General features: G+C 35.1%; 1 protein-coding gene across 5 annotated transcripts in view; it reads right to left on the reverse strand.

The window, feature by feature from the left end:
* Positions 1-15,728: 15,728 nt before the first annotated feature.
* DZIP3 (DAZ interacting zinc finger protein 3) overlaps positions 15,729-18,216 on the reverse strand; it is a 116,805-nt gene continuing 114,317 nt past the window's right edge. For 3 of the 5 annotated variants that reach the window (XM_059921190.1, XM_059921188.1, XM_059921189.1), the window contains exon 32: positions 15,729-17,480. In XM_059921190.1, the coding sequence (XP_059777173.1) occupies positions 17,370-17,480 (111 nt within the window). In that variant the 3' untranslated portion in view covers positions 15,729-17,369. The remainder of the gene's footprint in view (positions 17,481-18,216) is intronic. The other 2 variants (XR_009502945.1, XR_009502944.1) reach the window with 1 other exon arrangement.

Consider the following 18,216-nt stretch of genomic DNA (forward strand, 5'->3'; position numbering starts at 1 on the left):
ATTATAGAATAGGTCATTTCTTAGCTTTGATAGATCTTGCAAATCAGTTTTACAAAGTGGTTATGTCAGGATATCAAGATGGCAAAGTAGGAGGATGCTGAGCTCACCTCCCTACACAAACACATCAAAAATACATCTACGTGTGGAGCAACTCTCTCTGAAAACAGACAGGAGACTGGCAGAGTCTTATATAACCAAGTCTGTAAAGAAAGATCCACATGGAGTAAGGGAAGAGAAGTGATCAGGTTGGGATCTGTGCCCCTAGGAGGGGACATATAAGAAGAGGGGGATTACACAAACCACATATTGGGCCCTGAAGTGTGACACTGGAAGATGAGTCCCCTCAGCTGGTTTAAAAACCAGTGGGACTAACCAGAGGGCTGTGAGATACCTAGACTCTGCTTGTGCTGAGCAGGCACACACTTGCTTACTACTCCTGGGAACAAGGCAGAGAAAGAAGATTGAAATTGCCCAGGACTCTGGCCAGTTTCCAATGACCACTCCAGTGAATGCCTGGGCCCATGTCAAGCACCTGCTCTGGCACCTCTACCTCCGGTGCAGCTCCACACTAACGCAAAGACTACGATTGCTGAAGAGGGTGCGTGATTGACAGGCAGAGCCAACTAGGACCCAGCACTGCATCTGAAGAAGGAGAGGGCAGCCATTACTGGCTTCCATAGAGGCAGCAGATGGGGATCAGGCTGGAGCTCTCACTGGTGTGCCAGGACTGTCCCAGTGTGTACCCTGACATGAGCCAAGTGCCCACTCTGGCTCCTCTGGCTCCAGCCCAACTCCCTCCTAGGGGGAAGGCTGTCATTGCCAAGGAGAGTGTGCAACTGTGGGGGACAGAACTGGTTAGGACCTGACACTGCAAGTGAATGGAGCAAGGGCAGGCATTACCAGTGCTGGCAGAGGCAGTGGATTGGGAACTGTTTTGAGCTCCGAATTGTTTTCTGGGACCACACCAGTGCACATCCCAGCCCTCACTGGTAACCTGCTCTGGCCCCTCTTGCTCCAGTACTGCTCCTCTCTGGGGTGAAGGTACCATTGCTAGGAGTGGAGAGACCACACACTTAGAGGGAATGGAAAGAGCTTGGGACCAATCATCAGGGCTTTTGCTCTAGCACTTTGGCGCCCACTCCTGGCCCCAATAGGGTGGTGACAGCCACTGAGCATGGAAGAAGCCCTGGCTCATACCTGGCTCTGGCTCTGGCTCTGGCCCCTCCATCTCCAGCCTCACTTCCCAACAAGGTAATAGCGGCTACCTGGGAGAAGAAATGACCCATGCACCCTTCAGATCAAGCTTTCCCACCAAAGCCACTGGACACACACAGACTCCATAGGGATGCTCCCGCACAAGGTCACGCCTTTATGATTGGGATAGGTAACTATTTCACCCAATTTCATAGAGACAGAGAAAGTTAAGCAAAATGAGAAGACAGAGGAATTTGTTCCAAACAAAAGAACAAGAAAAGACCCCTTGAGACAGAGATAAACAATTTAATAGATAAAGAGGTCAAAGCACTAGTAGTAATAATGCTAACTGAACTAGAGAAAAGAATAGATGAACACAGTGAGAATTTTAACAAGGAACTAGAAAATATTAAAAAGAATGGAAGTCAGAGCTGAATAATACAATAACAGAAATTTACAAAAACACACTAGAAGGAATTAACAGCAAATGAAGTGATACAGAAGAAAGCATAAGTGATCTGGAAGAAGAATGCATAAGTGATCTGGAAGATAGAATAATGGATATCAATCATGCAGAAGAGCAAAAAGAAAAACAACAAAAAAATGAGACAGTTTAAGGGAATTCTGGGAAAACATCAAGCATACTAACATTCTCATTATAGGGGTCCCAGAAGGAGAAGAGAGAGAGGAGTCAAAAACGTATATGATGAAATTATGGCTGAAAATTTCCCAAACCTAAAGAAGGAAACAGATATCCAGGTACAGGAATCACAGAGAGTCCCAAACAAGATGAACCTATAGAGACCAACACCAAGACGTATCATAATGAAAATGGTAAAAGTTAAAGAGAGAATTCTAAAGCAAGAGAAGAACAAAGAGTTACATACAAGAGAACCCCCATAAGGCTATCAGCTGATTTTTCTGTAGAAACTTTGCAGACCAGAGGGAGTGGCATGATATATTTAAAATGTTGAAAGGGAAAACCTACAACCTCAGAAACTCAGTAAGATTATCATTCGTAATTGAAGGAGAGATAAAGAACTTCTCAGACAAGCAAAATCTAAGAGTTCGTCAATACTAAACCAACCCTAAAAGGAAATATTAAAATGTCTTCTCTAGGTGGAAGAGAAAAGACTACAACAAGAAGAATTTATAGGAAAGGAAAAATCCCACTAGTAAAGGTAAATACATAGTAAAGGCTAGTATGAAGATTTAAAAGACAAAAATTGTAAAATCAAGTATAACTAAAATAAACAGTAAAGAAATATACATGAAGATGTAAAATATGACATCAAAAACACAAAATGTGGGGGAGGGGAGTAAAATAAAAGTAAATCTTTTAGAATGTGTTTGAACTTAAATAACTTTCAGTTTAAAACGGGTAGATATAGTCAGGGGTCAACATATATGTACCTCATGGTAATCACAAATCAAAAACCTACAATAGATACACAAAAACTAGAAAGAAAGGAACATAAGATAGCACTAAAGAAAATCATCAAACCATAAAGGAAGAAACTAAAAGAAGAAAAACTAGAAGGATTACAAAAAGGTAACAAAATGGTAATAACTACATTCCTGTCAATAATCACTTTAAATGTCAATGGACCAAATGCTCCAAAAAGAAGACACAAGGATGATTTGGATAAAAAACAAGACCCACTTATAAGCTGTGTGCTAAAGACATACAGACTCAAAGTAAAGGGGATGAAAAAAGATATTTCATGCAAATGGAACCAACAAGAAAGCTGTGGTAGCAATACTCCTATCAGAGAAAGTAATCTTTAAAACAAAGTCTATAACAAAAAACAAGAATGGAATTATATAATGATGAAGGGATCAATACAAGAAGAAGATATAACATTCATTAATATATGTACCTAATATAGGAGCACCTAAATATATAAAGAAAATATTAACAGATAAAGAGATAAATTGACTATAATACAAGTACAGTAGGAGACTTTAACACCCCACTTACATCAATGGACAGAGCATCCAGACAGAAGATCAATAAGGAAACAGTAGTCTTAAATGAAACCTTAGAACAGTTGGACTTAATAAATATCTACAGGACATTCCATCCAAAAACGGCAGAATATACATTCTTTTCAAGTGTGCATGGAACATTCTCCAGGATAGATCATATGCTAGGCCACAAAACAAGTCTCAACAAATTTAAGAGGATAGAAATTATATCAAGCATTTTTTCTGACCACAACGGTATGAAACTACAAATCAATTACAGGAAGAAAAATGAGAAAAACACAAACATGTGGAGACTAAACAACAAGCTATTAAAAAAAGCAAAGGGTCATAGGGTCAATGAAGAAATAAAGAGGAAATCAGAAAATACCTCGAAACAAATGAGAAGAAAAACATAACTTTCTGTCCTATGGGATGCAGCAAAAGCAGTTACAAGAGGGAATTTAATAGCAATACAGGCTTACTTCAAGAAACAAGAAAAGTCTCAAATAAGCAACCTAACCTAACATCTAACGTTATTAGAAAATGAAAAACAAAGCCCAAAGTCAGCAGAAGGAAGGAAGTAATAAAAATCAGAGGAAATAATTAGAAACGAAAAGAAAAAAGAGAGAGAGAGAGAGAGAAAAATATAGAAAAGATAACTGAAAGCAAGAGCTAATTTTTTGAAAAGATAAGCAAAATTCATAAGCGTTTAGTTAGGCTCATCAAGAAAAAAAAGGACACAAATAAACAAAATAAGAAATGAAAGAGGAGAAATTATAACCAATTTGACAGATATAAAAATATCATAAGAGAATACTACAAACAGTTATATGCCAACAAATTGGACAACCTAGAAGAAATGGATAAATTTCTGGAAACATATAATCTTCTAAGACTGAATCAGGAAGAAACAGACAGTCTGAACAGACTGATCACTAGTAATGAAACTGAATTAGGAATGCCAGTAAACAAAAGACCAGCACTGGACAGCTTCACAGGGAAATTCTACCACGTAAATAAAGATGAGCTAATACCCATTCTTCTCAAGCTATTCCAAAAAATTAAAGAAGGAACACCTCCCAATTCATTCTGTGAGGCCTCCACTACCATGATACTGAACTAGAAAAAGACACTACAAAAAAGGTGAAAATTATAGACCAATATCTCTGATGAATATAGCTGTAAAAATCCTCAACAAAACATTAGCAAACCAAATTCAACAACATATAAAAAGGATCATACAGCACAATCAAGTGGGATTTATTCCAGGGATGTAAGGGTGGTTCAGTAACCACAAATCAACTAATGTGATGCACCACATTAACAAAAGTAAATATAAAAATCATATGATCATCTCAATACATGCAGAAAAAGCATTTGACAAAATTCAACATCCATTCATGATAAAAACGCTCATAAAAGTGGATATAGAGGGAACATATCTCAACATAATAGAGGCTATATATCACAAACCCAGAGCTAACATCATAATCAATGGTGAAAAGTTGAAAACTTTTCCTCTAAAATCAGGAACAAGACAAGATGCCCACTCTTGCCACTTTTATTTAACATAGTATTGGAAATCCTAGCCATAGCAATCAGACAAGAAAAAGAAACTTTTATCCATCCAAACTTTTATCCATCCAAATTGGAAAGGAAGAGGTAAAACTGTCACTCTTTGCAGATGACATGATACTCTATACAGAAAACCCTAAAGTCCTCACCAAAAAAACTATTAGAACTAATAAATGAACTCAACAAAGTTGCAGGACACAAGATTAATATACAGAAATCTGTTGCTTTTCTATACACTAATAATGAACTATTGGAAGGAGAAAGCACGAAAACAATCCCATTTAAAATAGCATCAAAGAATAAAATACCTAGGAATAAATTTAACTAAGGAGGTGAAAGACCTATACTCTGAAAACTATAAAACACTGACGAAGGAAACTGAAGATTATTCATTTAAATGGAAAGATATCCCATGTTCATAGATTGGAAGAATTAATATTGTTAAAATGTCCATACTACCAAAAGCACTCTACATATTTAATGCAATCCCTATGAAAATACTCATGACATTTTTCACAGAACTAGAACAAACAATCCTAAATCACAAAAGACCCCTAATAGCCAAAGCAAACTTGAGAAAAAAGGACACAGCTGGAGGTATCACACTCCCTGACTTCAGACATGTGCTAGTAAGCAAAACAGCACAAAAATAGACACAGCTCAATGGAACAGAATAGAGAGCTACGTGAAATAAACCTATGCCTTTATGGTCAATTAATCTGTGGCAAAGGAGGCAAGAATATACAGTGGAGAAAATATATTCTCTTCAATAAGTGGTGTTGGGAAAACTGGACAGCTACATATAAAAGAATGCAATTAGAACATTTTCTCACATCATATACAAAAATAAACTCAAAATGGATTAAAGACATAATGTAAGACTGGAAACCATAAACTCCTAGAAGGAAACATAGGAAGAACACTCTTTGACATAAATCATAGCAATATTTTTTTGGATCTATCTCCTAAGGCAAAGGAAACGAAAGCAAAAATAAACACCTGGGACCTAATTAAATTTAAAAGCTCTTGCACAGCAAAGGAAACCATCAACAAAATGAAGACAATCTACTGAATGGGAGAAAATATTTGCAAATGATATGACAGATACAGGGTTAATATCCTAAATAAACAGCTCATACAACTCAATATCAACAACAAAAACAACAACAAACAGCCCAATTAAAAAATGGACAGAAAAATAAATGGACAGAAGACCTGAATAGACATTTTACAAAGAAGACATACAGATGACCAACAGGCACATGAAAAGATGCTCAACATCGCTAGTCATCAGAGAAGTGCAAATCAACACCACAGTAATCACTTTACACCTGTCAGAATGGCTATCATCAAAAAGACCACAAATGTTGGAGAAGATATGATGAAAAGGGAACCCTAGTACACTGCTGGTGGGAATGTAAATTTTTGCAACCACCATGGAAAACAGTATGGAGGTTCCTCAAGAAACTTAAAAATACAACTACCATATGACTCAGCGATCCCACTCCTGGGCATATATCCAGAGAAAACCATAATTCTAAAATATACGTGCACCCCAATGTTCATTGCAGCACTATTTACAATAGCCAAGATGTGGATGCAACCTAAATGTCCATCAACAGAGGAATGGATAAAGAAGATGTGGTGTATATACATACAATGAAATACTACTCAACAATAAAAAAAGAATGAAATTTTGCCTTTTGCAACAACATGGGTGGACCTGGAGGGTATTATGTTTAGTGAAATGTCAGAGAAAGACAAATATTATATGTTATTACTTATGTGGAATCTAAAAAATAAAACAAATGAATATAACAAAACAGAAACAGACTCACATATAAAGAAAACAAACTCGTGGTTACCAGTGGGGAGAGGGAAGAGGAGAGGGGCAAGATAGAGGTAGAGGATTAAGAGGTACAGACTACTATGTATAAAATAAATAAACTACAAGGATATATTATATAACACAGGGAATATAGCCAATATTTTATAATAACTTTAAAACAAGTATAATCTATAAAAATATTGAATCACTATGTTGTATACCTGAAACATATATTATAGTAAGTCAACTAAACTTTAATTTTAAAAAAATAGAAAAAAATTGGTTACATTAATTTATATTCTTATAAGAAATTAAGAGTTTCAGTTGCTCTACATTTTTTGCCATACTCAGGTAGTTTAGGTTTTTGCTTGTTTTCATTTTAGCCATTTTTCTGTGTATTTAGTGGTATCTCATTGTGGTTCTAATTTGCAGTTTTCTGATGACTAACGATGACCATTATTCATGTGCTTTTGGCTATTTGGATATCCTCATTTTTGAGGTATCTGTCCTTGTCTTTTGATTATATTAAATTCACTTCTTTTTCTTATTTATCTATATAAGTTCTTTATATATTCTGAATAATAGCCTTTGTCTTATTTATGTATTTCAAATATTTTCTCCCTGACTGTGGCTTCCCTTTTGGCTCTCTTAATATGTTTTAAAAATAAACAAAATAATTTTCTTGAGGTACAAGTTACTTGCAATTAAATTCATCCATTTTAAGTGTTAGTTTGAAGATCTTTAGTAAATTTATTCAGTTAGATAACGATCACTGACTGCCACAATTTAGTTTTAGATTTGTTTGATTTCCAGAGCCCAGAGTTTTGGGAGACAACTTAGAATATTCTATACTTTACTTTTATAGAGAGGATTCACTCCACAACGATTCATTGTAGCCAGAAGTCCCATAGGTCAACGGTCTTATAATAAACATAAAATCTTAATTGTAATGAAATATAGATTATTAATCCACTCTTTCATGGTTAGACATTTTTGTGTCTTAATTAAGAGGCACATGGGGATTTTTCTCTTATCTTCACACTGACAACCTGGTGGGGCTCTTGGAGGCAAAACTCACAAAACTGGGGTGAGGCCTTCCTTTAGGCTGGGTGCAGGGAGCTTATTCTCAAGCTAGTCCACACTCAGTCTCCAACAATTAGTCAATTGCCTTTTAAGTGTTTTTACTAGTTACTGGCTCCAGCAGAGTCTTCTATTCCCAGTAAGCTGTGATTCTCTGTACCTCTCCTCCCCCCATTCTCAGAGCAGCTATTTGCCCTGTGACTTCAGTTCTTTGACAGATTCAAGAAGAGTTGTTGATTTTCAGTTTGTTCCGCTTTTTTCTTATTATCCGGTTGGAAGTGATGAATTCCAAGCTCTTCACTTGTTGGACTAGAAACTGGAAGTCCTTATGTTTACTTTTGATATTGATTTCTAGTTTAATTCTATGATCAGAGAATATACCATGTGTTATTCCAACCCTTTGAAAGTTGTTGACAATTGCTTTGTGGCACAGCATATGGTCTGCTTTGGCCAGCCTTCCAAATGTAACTGAAAAGAACATGTAATCCGCAGTTGCTGAAAGCAGTATTCTATAAATGTCAAGGTCTGCTTGTTCCATCACTTATTGAGACAGGTATATGAAATATCCCACAATGATTATGGATTCATCTCTTTCTCCTTTTACTTATTTCAGCTTTACAAAGGCTTTGTTACAAAATATCCCCAAACTGAGGATTTTTGTAAATATCTCCCTTGAAATGAGCCCTTTATCATTCTCTCTCTCAGTAACCCTAGTAATAATTTTTGCCTTCATGTCTGTTTGATCTGATATTAACTTAGCTATACCAAGTTTATTTGGCTTAGTGTTTGCATATAACTTTTTACATACTTTTAATTTCAACACTTCTGTGTTCTTACCTTTAAGGTTTCCCCCTTCAATATAAAAAATCGTTGTTTTTATTTATTCCTTTTGTTTATTTTTTATATCTGAGCTTGCAATCCTTGTCTTTCATGTAGAATATTTCAGTCACTGTTATGTAATGTAACTACTAATATATTTGCCATTTAAATCTATTATATTTCTATGTTTTCATATTTGTCTTTTGTGCTTTGTTTCTCTTTTCTTTCTTTCTTGCCTTCTGGCTTAATCAACTATTTTTTTTACTATTCCATTTTCCCTTCAATTGGCTTGATAGTAATATGTTTTCTTTTTATAATTTCAGGCAGTTACCCCAGAAAGGATTTTTCTTACTATGACAAATGACAAAAATATTAAGAAACTGTACTGATGCTACAATTGTACCTCAGTAGCCATTTGCATGTGGATCAGGAATAGAAAGAATTAAAGTTCAATAACAGTAGATTTATTAGAGCAAGGAATTGAGAGTGATATTTACAATTTTAAAATTACTGTTATAATGTTTACACAGTAAGTATTCTCATCTCCCAAATGGAGATGAAATCTTCCCTACATGCCTTCAAAACTTTTAGTCTTCTAGATCACTGTCAGTTACCAATCTTGCTAGGCAGTATTAAGGATTATTAAAGTTTATGTAGTTCAAGTGGATCAATCAAATGTTAGGGAGATGTATTTTATGCAATAGGTTTACTACTCAACATAATGGGGCCATGTAAAACTGGAAGTGGGACTAATGGTTCTATTCTTTCCTCCCTTCATTTTAATAAGGATAGTTGAAGATAAAAAAAAAAAACTTTTAAGAATTTTTCATCAAGGAGTAAATTCAAACAGGTTGAGTGACTAATGGAAGGCTTGTTACTTTGAGAACAAAGACTAATACAGATATTTACCAACAATAACTCTGTCAGACAAGTAGTCTTTCCCCCATTTTACAGAGGATTTGGTTGAAAAAAATTTAAATAATTTATGATCACACAACATGCCAGATGGAATTCAAAAGTTCAAATCTAGATCTGCCTGAAAAAGCCACTTTTTTCTACACCAATGGTTTTCAATATTTTGTGTGCTTCAGAACAACTGGGTACTCATTCCAAACAGATTCCCAGGTGGCCTCTTGGAATATGCATTTTTATGAACACACCGTGTAAATGTGACATGGCCAGGATTCATATTTAAGATCAATAGTCCATTAGCTCTAAAAACTGCCTACTCAAGAAAATCAGAAACCATATAGCTTTAAAATAAATTAGTATTCCTTTGTTATTTTTATCTGGCTATAAACCAGATATTCCTCAGCTACTGCAGTCCTAGAATTCTTACATGAGAGGCTATGTGATGAGGTATTCCAGAAGCATTTTATAAATGCAGAGGAGATTTGTTAAATTTTGTTGTTTAATTTTTTTGTTAGTTCCTGATCATTCTTTTTTTTAATTTAATTTTTATTTTATATTATAGTTGACTTAAAATGTTATATTAGTTTCAGGTATACAGCAAAGTGATTCAGTTATACATATACATATATCCATTCTTTTTCAGATTCTTTTCCCATATACGTAATTACAGATTATTGAGTAGAGTTCCCTGTGCTATACAGTAAATCCTTGCTGATTATTTATTTTATATATAGTAGTGTGTATATGTTAATCCCAAACTCCTAGTTTATCCCTCCCCCCCTTCCTCTTTGGTAACCATAAGTTTGTTTTTGAAGTCTCTCAGTCTGTTTCTGTTTTATAAATAAGTTCATTTGTATCACTTTTTTAGATTCCACATCTAAGTGATATCATATGATATTTGTCTTTCTCTGTTTGACTTACTTTACCTAGTATGATAATCTCTAGGTCCAACCATGTTGCTGCAAATGGCATTATTTCATTCTTTTTTTTATGGCTAAGTAAATGAATATTGGAGTGCATGTCTCTTTTTGAATTATGGTTTTCTCTGGATATATGCCCAAGAGTGGGATTGCTGGATCATATGGTAGTTCTATTTTTAGTTTTTTAAGAAAGCTCCACACTGTTCTCTATAAATGGTTGTACCAATTTACATTCCCAGCAACAGTGTAGGAAGGTTCCCTTTTCTCCACACCCCCTCCAGCCTTTATTGTTTGTAGACATTTGATGATGGCTATTCTGACTGGTGTGAGGTGATACCTCATTGCAGTTTTGATTTCTCTACTAGTGATGTTGGGCATTTCTTCATGTGCTTTTTGGCCATCTGTATGTCTTCTTCAGAGAAATGTCTATTTAGATCTTCTGCCCATTATTTGATTGGGTTGTTTGTTTTTCGATATTGAGCTGCATGAGCTTTTTGTGTATTTTGGAGATTAATCCCTTGGCAGTCACTTCATTTGCAAATACTTTCTCCCATTCTGTGGGTTGTCTTTTCATTTTGTTTATGGTTTCCTCTGCTGTGCAAAAGCTTTTGAGTTTAATTAGGTCCCATTTGTTTATTTTTGTTTTTATTTTCATTACTCTAGGTGGTGGATCCAAAAAGATCCTGCTGCAATTTATGTCAGAGTGTTTTGCCTATGTTTTCCTCTAAGAGTTTTACAATATCTGGTCTTACATGTAGGTCTTTAATCCATTTTGAGTTTATTTTTGTGTATGGTGTTAGAGAATGTTGTAGTTTCATTCTTTTACATGTAGCTGTCCAGTTTTCCCAGCACCACTTATTGAAGAGACTGTCTTTTCTTCACTGTATATTCTTGTCATCTTTTGTCGTAAGTTAATTCACCATAGGTGTGTGGGATTATTTCTGGGATTTCTATCCTGTTCCATTGATCTATATTTCTGTGTTTGTGCCAGTACCATATTGTTTTGATGACTGTAGCTTTCTGGTATAGTCTGAAGTCAGGGAGCCTGATTCCTCCAGCTCCATTTTTCTTTCTCAGGATTGCTTTGGCTATTAGAGGGCTTTTGTGTTTCCATACAAATTAAAAATTTTTTTGTTCTAGCTCTTTGAAAACTGCCATTGGTAACTTAATAGGGATTGCATTGAATCTGTAGATTGCCTTGGGTAGTATAATCATTTTGACAATATTGATTTTCCAATCCAAGAACATGGTATATCTTTCCATCTGTTTGTGTCATTTTCAATTTCTTTCATAATCATCTCATAGTTTTCAGAGTACACGTCTTTTGCCTCCTTAAGTAGGTTTATTCCTTGGTGTTTTATTCTTTTTGACGTGATGGTAAATGGGATTGTTTCCTTAATTTCTTTCTGATTTTTCATTGTTAGTGTATAGAAATGCAAGAGATTTCTGTATATTAATTTTGTATCCTGCAACTTTACCAGATTCATTGATGAGCTCTAGTAGTTTACTGGTAGCATCTTCAGGATTTTCTGTGTATAGTAGCGTACCGTCTGCAAACAGTGATAGTTTTACTTCTTCTTTTCCAATCTGGATTCCTTTTATTTCTTTTTCTTCTCCAATTGCTGTGGCTAGGACTCCCAAAACTATGCTGAATAAAAACAAACAAACAAAAAACAGGTGAAAGTGGAAATCCGTGTCTTATTTCCAATCTTAGAGGAAATATTTTCAGCTTTTCACCATTGAGAATGATGTTAGCTGTGGGTTTGTCACATATGGCCTTTATTATGTTGAGGTAAGTTCCCTCTATGCCCACTTTCTGGAGAGTTTTTATCATAAATGGGTGTTGAATTTTGTCAAAAGTTTTTCTGCATCTATTGAAATGATCATACGGTTTTTATTCTTCAGTTTGAATGTGGTGTATCACACCGCTTGATTTGCATATACTGAAGAATCCTTGCATTCCTGGGATAAATCCCACTTGATCATGGTGTATGATCCTTTTAATGTGTTGTTGGATTCTGTTTGCTAGTATTTTGTTGAGGATTTTTGCATCTATGTTCATCACTGATATTAGCCTGTAATTTTCTTTTTTTGTGCTATCTTTGTCTGGTTTTGGTATCAGTGTGATGGTGGCCTCATAGAATGAATTTGGGAGTGTTCCTTCCTCTGCAATATTTTGGAATCGTTTTAGAAGACTAGGTGTTAACCCTTCTCTAAATGTTTGACAGAATTCGCCTGTGAAGCCATCTGGTCCTTGACTTTTGTTTGTTGTAAGTTTTTTAATCACAATTTCAATTTCAGTACTTGTGTTTGGTCTGTTTATATTTTCTATTTCTTCCTGGTTCAGTCTTGGGAGGTTGTACCTTTCTAAGAATTTGTCCGTTTCTTCCAGGTGGTCCATTTTATTGGCATAGAGTTGCTTGTAGTAGTCTCTTAGGATGCTTTGTATTTCTGCATTGTCTGTTGTTACTTCTCCTTTTTCATTTCTAATTTTATTGATTTGAGTCCTCTCCTTCTTCTTCTTGATGAGTCTGGCTAATGGTTTATCAATTTTGTTTATCTTTTCAAAGAACCAGCTTTTAGTTTTATTGATCTTTGCTATTGTTTTATTTGTTTCTATTTCATTTATTTCTGCTCAGATCATTATGATTTCTTTCCTTCTGCTAACTTTGGGTTTTGTTTGTTCTTCTTTCTCTAGTTGCTTTAGGTGTAAGGTTAGGTTGTTTGAGATTTTTCTTGTTTCCTGAGGTAAGATTGTATTGCTATAAACTTCTCTCTTAGAACTGCTTTTGCTGCTTTCCATAGGTTTTGCATCACTGTGTTTTTGTTGTCCTTTATCTCTAGGTATTTTTCGATTTCCTCTTTGATTTCCTCAGTGATCCATTGGTTGTTTAATAACATATTGTTTAGCCCCCACGTTTGTGTTTTTTACAGTTTTTTCTTGTAGTTGGTTTCTAATCTCACAGTGTTGTGGTCGGAAAAGATGCTTGATATGATTACAATTTTCTTAAATTTACTGAGGCTCACTTTGTGATCAATCCTGGAGAATGTTCCATGTGCACTTGAGAAGAATTTGTATTCTGCTGCTTTTGGATGGAATGCTCTATAAATATCAGTTAAGTCCATCTGGTCTAATGTGTCATTTAAGGCCTGTGTTTCTTTATTGATTTTATGTCTGGATGATCTGTTCATTGATGAAAGTGGGGTGTTAAAAGTCCCTCATTATTATTTTGTGTCGATTTCTCCTTTTATGGCTGTTAGCATTTGCCTTATATATTGAGGTGTTCCTATGTTGGGTGCATATATACTTACAATTGTTATATCTTCCTCTTGGATTGATCCCTTGATCATTATGTAGTGTCCTTCTTTGTCTCTTGTAACAGTCTTTATTTTAAAATCTATTTTGTCTGATATGAGTATTGCTACTCCAGATTTCTTTTGATTTCCATTTGCATGGAATAGCTTTTACTATCCCCTCACTTTCAGTCTGTATGTGTCCCTAGATCTGAAGTGGGTCTCTTGTAGTAAGCATATATACAGGTCTTGTTTTTGTATGTATTCAGCTAGTCTATGTCTTTTGGTTTGAACATTTAATCCATTTACATTTAAGGTAATTACCAATATGTATGTTCTTATTGCCATCTTGTTGCTTTGGATTTGTTTTTGTAGGTATTTTTTATTCCCTTCCTCTTTTGTTCTCTTCTCTTATGATTTGATGACTATCTTTCTTTAGTGTTGTGTTTGGATTGCTTTTTCTTTTTTGTGTGTGTATCTATTGTAGATTTTTGGTTTGCAATTACCATGAGGTTTTGATATAGCAGTGTGTGTGTGTGTGTGTGTGTGTGTGTGTGTGTGTATGTGTGTGTATATATATATATATATATATATATATATATATATATATAATTGTTCTAAGTTGCTGTTCTCTTAATTTCAAATGCATTTCCAATATCCTGCATTTGTACTCTCCTCTTCTCATGACTGCTGGTTTTGATATCATTTCTGTGTGTGGATGATTTCCTACCTGAGAGGCTATGTGTGTGGATGATTCTTACCTGACAGGCTACATGATAAGGTATTCCAGGAGCATTTTATAAATGCAGAGGAGTTTTGCTAAATTTTGAATCTTGTAAAAAAAATTAACCATGAAATATAATTCATCATCCATACTAGGACACTGTTGAGAGTAAAAGGGAGCACTATTAATAATATAATATGTCAAGACAATGGGCATTAACTGGAACCATCCCAAGCAAACCAAGACATCTGAGGGAAAAGTCAAACTTTTCTTACCATGTTGTATCATTATTATATATTTTATTATATACTCAATACCATGTTTGTAGTCCAAAACAATCAGTAGGTTTACCATTCATTTCATTTTCTTATCTTGAAGAATATTATTTAAAATAATATTTGTGTGTACATTCAATCTGAAATTGGGATGCAGCAATAAAGTACTGAAAGAGAAAACCAGCTAAGGCACAGAAGATTTGCATTCAAATCCCAGAATGCCACTTCATAGCTATGACCTCAGACAAATTATTTCCCTCTTATTTGAGCCTCAGTTTCATCATCTGTAAAATAAAAAGGAGAGTATCCACGTTTAAGTTATTAGTGGATCAAATAAAGTAACATTTGATCAAGGAAAGTGTCCCATAAAAGCTGGAAAATATTATTATACACATGGACAATAAATATGAAGGAAAACATTACAAGACATATTATCTGACGGCGGCTGCAGTGATATTACAGGATGCTTACAGATTGTTTTTGATGTAAATATTGCTACTTCCCTCACTGAATTTCTGTGCAGTATGGTGTTCTGGATCCTTCAGCAGCCACAGGCATGACAGTGATCACTGTTTATAGAAGAATGGCCACTACAGTTGTCTTTATTGTTAAATTATACTTCAAAAAGAAAAAAAATCCCACTACCTTCAGCATCTGCAGAATTGGATATGACTTTCAAGAGCATAGTCCTACTATATTCTCACTGTATATCAGCTATCCTGTTAAGTCTTCTGGCCCCCTCCTTGGAGCCAAGAACAGCAGTTCAGCACCAATACAGCCTAGCAGCCTGAATCTGTGGAGGAAGCATGTGACTTACTGAGTATCAGGACTCTCAAGTATTAGGACTGGCTCAGCCACTACTTAGCCACATGACCTAGGGCAAGATGTTCCTGTAAAATGAGGGAATAGATCAGAGGATCGTTGTTAAGGACCCTATAAGCTCTGACATTCTATGATTCTAAGGCATACTTGGTATTTTACAAGTCTAGATGACTGCCTTCCTTTTGGATATTTTCCCATCCTTTCTCACAACAGAAGAAAAAGTTTAAGCACAATGAAACAGAAATAGATGTTTGTTTGAAATAGAGATTTCAAGTAGCTTTAGGACACAGTTAAAGTGATATACACAGATAAAATAGTTATTCAATTAAGAAACATTTATTCTTTCCCACATGAAAGTGAAATTACAGTTGTAAACATACACTAAAAAATATTTGTTTTACAAGGTAATTTGCTATATGACCATGACGTTGAGGTGTTAGACAAGATAATTATTAAAGGCCCTTTAAGTTCTGAATTGTACAATTCTAAGACATTCTTGGCACTTTACATGTCTAGATGACTGCCTTCATTTTGGGGTATTTTCCTCCACATTTTCCAGTCTATTCTCATTAGAGAAGAAAACATTTAGCATACAATTATAGAAATAATAATTTTAAATAGAGATTTAAAGTAAATTCAAGATATATGTACACTGAAATATACAGGTAAAATAGTTGTTGAGTCAGGAAACACTTATTCACAGTATGAATTTCATTAATTTATGGAAAATAATATGAACCGCGTAACATTTTTCTTACAAGGTCACTGAATTCTTTTAATTTTGTAGCTAGAGACATGTACAACACTTATAGAATTTACACAGTACTAATTTCAAAATAGATTTTCGACCTCTAAGAATGAAAGTTCTCAGTGACAAGCTTTAGATGTGCAGCTTTAGCTCAGTGAGTGTCAACTCTGTCATAAGAAGCCACTATACACAGACAATACCCCCCCAGCATGAGAAAGTGAAATTAGAAACTTTTAAGGCAGAAAAAAAATCTCTTCGAAGTATAAACGATTAGGGTCCAAAGAGCATGTTTACAAATGACCAAAGTTATTCAGCTGAGCAAATGACTTAATTTGCACAGTAACTTTTCTTACTGCTTCCTGATTTCTAATTCTGGGGACTATTTATGCTGCATCTACTGTGCAAGACATTGAGAACAGTAAGAATCATCAGACATGGTCCCAGAGGTATACTGGTAAATGTTTAATAACCAGCTCTTGAGGGGAAAATAAGCCCTTACTTACAGTGTTTACCAATTTCTATGGTGTAAAATACTCCCACTATGGCAGATTTCAAGCTACCAACAATTCGAATAACTGGCTCACAAAATTCCTGAAACTAACAGTTGTCTCTCATAAACCAGTATAAGCCAGCTCCAAAACACCACTGTTTGGACCCCACCCTCAAGTAGATCATAATCTATTCATAGGTACGTATTTTAGAGAATAGAAAAGAATAGGGCAGATAGATAGAGATAAAATGTAAATAAATAATATATATTTTTATAATCAATTTTAAAAGTTAAAAGGAACACTAAAATCTGGGGAATTTTCCTACTCTTGTTTACATTTATTTCAGGAAATTAAAGTGTAGTATATTTGGGAGAAAGTAAAGGATGAGTGGAATAAGGACAAAAAAAGACATCCTAGTATACATGCTAACAGTAATCATCTTTATGTCGGAAGAAAATACCTGCTAAGGTAAGGGCAAATATAATGTAACTTTTAAAATTCTATCATCTTCTTTAAACTTGTTCAATTCAGTTCACAGTCCTGAAGATTTGTCCTCTCCTCTTTGGCTCCAGCTTTGATGAGTTTAGCTAGCTTATTTTGCATAATACTGAAGAGCGTACTGCTTCACATCACTCACACTATCATCAGCCCAAATAAAAGGCAAAACTAAATGCTGCAGTCTGAAAATTGAACTTCCCTTGCATAGTCACCCCGTGGTATCAGATCTTGGGCAAGTGCCGGCTGGGGTGACCAGGAAATTCTTCTGGTAGCAAAACGTGGAGTCTGCAGGTTGGGCATGTCCCCTGTTGCATCAACCAAGGTCTAATGCACTAAGGAGCAAAAAGATTCATGTCAGTCTCTCAGATTTAGCCTAGAAGAGGCAGCTGTTACTCCATACATCAGGGTTGCCAATCAACATATCTTCCAGTGGATCTCAGAGCCTTATTTGGTGGATTGCCATGAAAACTGCTGCAATCATGGAACTTTGTCTGTGGTTTGCTGAGCAATATAGTTGGTAACAGGAGAACACCTTTCAGCCAGTTTATTCTATTAAGATCCTTTCCCCTAACCCCAATCTTCAGGAAGACTAGTTCTTCCTAATAAGGAGACTGAGGAAACCTATTACATTTTTTCTCTAGTTTATTATATATTATTCTAATTTATAATCTAGAAAAAGTCATACCTAAACATACAAATGTCACAAATACCTTGTATCAAGTGCTTACGGTGTTTTGAAGTTAAAATCCCTAGATAACGGATATACTTTTCAGATTGCTCTTTCTTTGGTCATAATGGTAGTACTCTTTGGCTATGAACTATCTATTAAGTTATTTGCTTGAATACTGACTCTCCAAAAACAAATCATTTTTACATGAGTGAATAATGGAGACCCAAGTCAGATGAGAGAGGATTAAGAATAGGCAATAGATATGAGGCCCATTAACTCTAGAGAGTAACCTGAATGAATTACCTGCTTTCTATTCAATGAGCAATGGCAAAGAATAAAATAAGTTTTGTGAAACACTTATTTTCTAAATGGATCTTTAGGACTTTCAAAACTTGAAA

The sequence above is a fragment of the Balaenoptera ricei genome, chromosome 4, assembly GCF_028023285.1.
Source record: "Balaenoptera ricei isolate mBalRic1 chromosome 4, mBalRic1.hap2, whole genome shotgun sequence".
NCBI classification, from domain to species: Eukaryota; Metazoa; Chordata; class Mammalia; order Artiodactyla; family Balaenopteridae; genus Balaenoptera; species Balaenoptera ricei.